This window comes from Austrofundulus limnaeus, unplaced genomic scaffold (assembly GCF_001266775.1).
Source record: "Austrofundulus limnaeus strain Quisiro unplaced genomic scaffold, Austrofundulus_limnaeus-1.0 Scaffold2965, whole genome shotgun sequence".
NCBI lineage: Eukaryota > Metazoa > Chordata > Actinopteri > Cyprinodontiformes > Rivulidae > Austrofundulus > Austrofundulus limnaeus.
The window spans coordinates 1-1,616 of NW_013955367.1; the positions used below are offsets into that span (position 1 = coordinate 1).

Genomic DNA, 1,616 nt, shown 5'->3' on the forward strand with positions numbered 1-1,616 from the left:
AGCCTTGTATTTGACACGTGCATTAGATGATGTAACTGTTCCATGTCAGGATTTGTGCTTTTTTATTTTTTTATTATTTTTTTTGAAGTGTTTAGGAAATAAAAACACCTTAACTTCAGGGAAGTATGCTATTTGTTTTGTTTATTTTTGCTCATATGAGGTTGGCAGTGAATTTAAAGATGACGTCACCGGCCATCCTATTTCTCCGCACTGTCCCTTTAAATTCAACGCGGGGGGGCACGAGCCCACCCCACCCCCCTTTTTTTTTTTTCACAAGCAGCTTTTTGCGCCAACCTCCACCTCCACCGCAGCTGCAGACTGAATGAAGCCCGCTGGTCTCACGGAGCTCACCGGGCCGGGGGTCGGGGATGTTTGGCCAGAATGCACCCGGACTCCGTGGCTCTTCGTAGGGCAGGTTTGAGCCTCACCGACCGTCCCGGTCAGCCCGGTTCAGAGGATCCTCGGGGGCCCGAGGAGGAGCCCTCCTGTCCGCCTCGGTGGTGTCTGAAAAGCAGCTCTCTGCGGCCGATTGAAGGACCTGATCGTGGGGGGGAAGGACGGTCAAGATGGCAGCTGTGCGCGGAATGATGATGCTGTGAGGGAAGGTTTTCAAATCTAGGACCGAGGTCCGGTGTGTGAGGGAACGCCGTTAGGTCCGGTGTCGGTCAGGGTGTGGGCTGCAGAGGACGGACGGACGGACACGTGTTGGACCTGACTGCAGCCTGAAGCCTGCACACATTAACGGAATGCGACCCGAGTGATTGATAAAACCCCCAGAGATTGAGCCGAACATGGCCGAGGCGCCTCGCGACAGCTCCGACCCCCCTTTGAACATCGACATCGATCCGGATTTCGAGCCCCAGAAGCGTCCGCGCTCCTGCACTTGGCCTCTGCCCCGTCCGGAGTCCGGTGCGGGGAAACCGGGGACCGGCGACGTCATCCCCGAAGAGGAGGACGATGAGGGCGCGGAGCGCGGCGCCGCGCAGGGAGCCTGCGGCGCCTCGGTTCGAGCAGAGCCGAGCCGCGGCGGCTGCGCCTCCCGGCCCGTGGAGGTCCTGCGCGGTCCCCGCAGGGAGGACGCGGACGACGGGTCCCCGTCCTCCTCCTCCTCACAGCCGCCCGGCGCGGCTCAGTGCGGCTCCGCCGCCCAGCAGCTGAGGAAGTCGTCCTCCCGCAGGAACGCCTGGGGGAACTACTCGTACGCAGACCTGATCACCCAGGCCATCGACAGCTCCCCGGACAAAAGGCTGACCCTGTCCCAGATCTACGACTGGATGGTCCGGTCCGTGCCGTACTTCAAGGACAAAGGAGACAGCAACAGCTCTGCAGGCTGGAAGGTGAGCACGTGACGGTGCTGTCATCACAAACACACGTTTATTTGTTGTCACAGGTGGGTTCATCACACAGTCATGTTACAAACACACAACATTCTGTGAGAAAATACAAATCATCATTTCATGCATCATCTATGATGATTATTTATTAGGGCAGACCGGGGACAGTTGCAACACTTTTTACATTTGATTCTGTTCCTCAGAGAAGGTTTGAATTAGACAAACCAAATTTTAATACAATAAACTTACATCTGTCTGTTAATAGTTAAAACCATTTATAGA

At 55.9% G+C, this 1,616-nt stretch overlaps 1 protein-coding gene across 1 annotated transcript in view; it reads left to right on the forward strand.

Moving 5' to 3' along the window:
• Nucleotides 1-641: 641 nt before the first annotated feature.
• Nucleotides 642-1,616, forward strand: part of LOC106511592 (forkhead box protein O3) — a gene marked incomplete at its 5' end in the record, with an annotated part of 6,319 nt that continues 5,344 nt past the window's right edge. Inside the window, 1 exon segment of the mRNA XM_014000349.1 lies at nt 642-1,337. Coding sequence (XP_013855803.1) covers nt 792-1,337 — 546 coding nt within the window.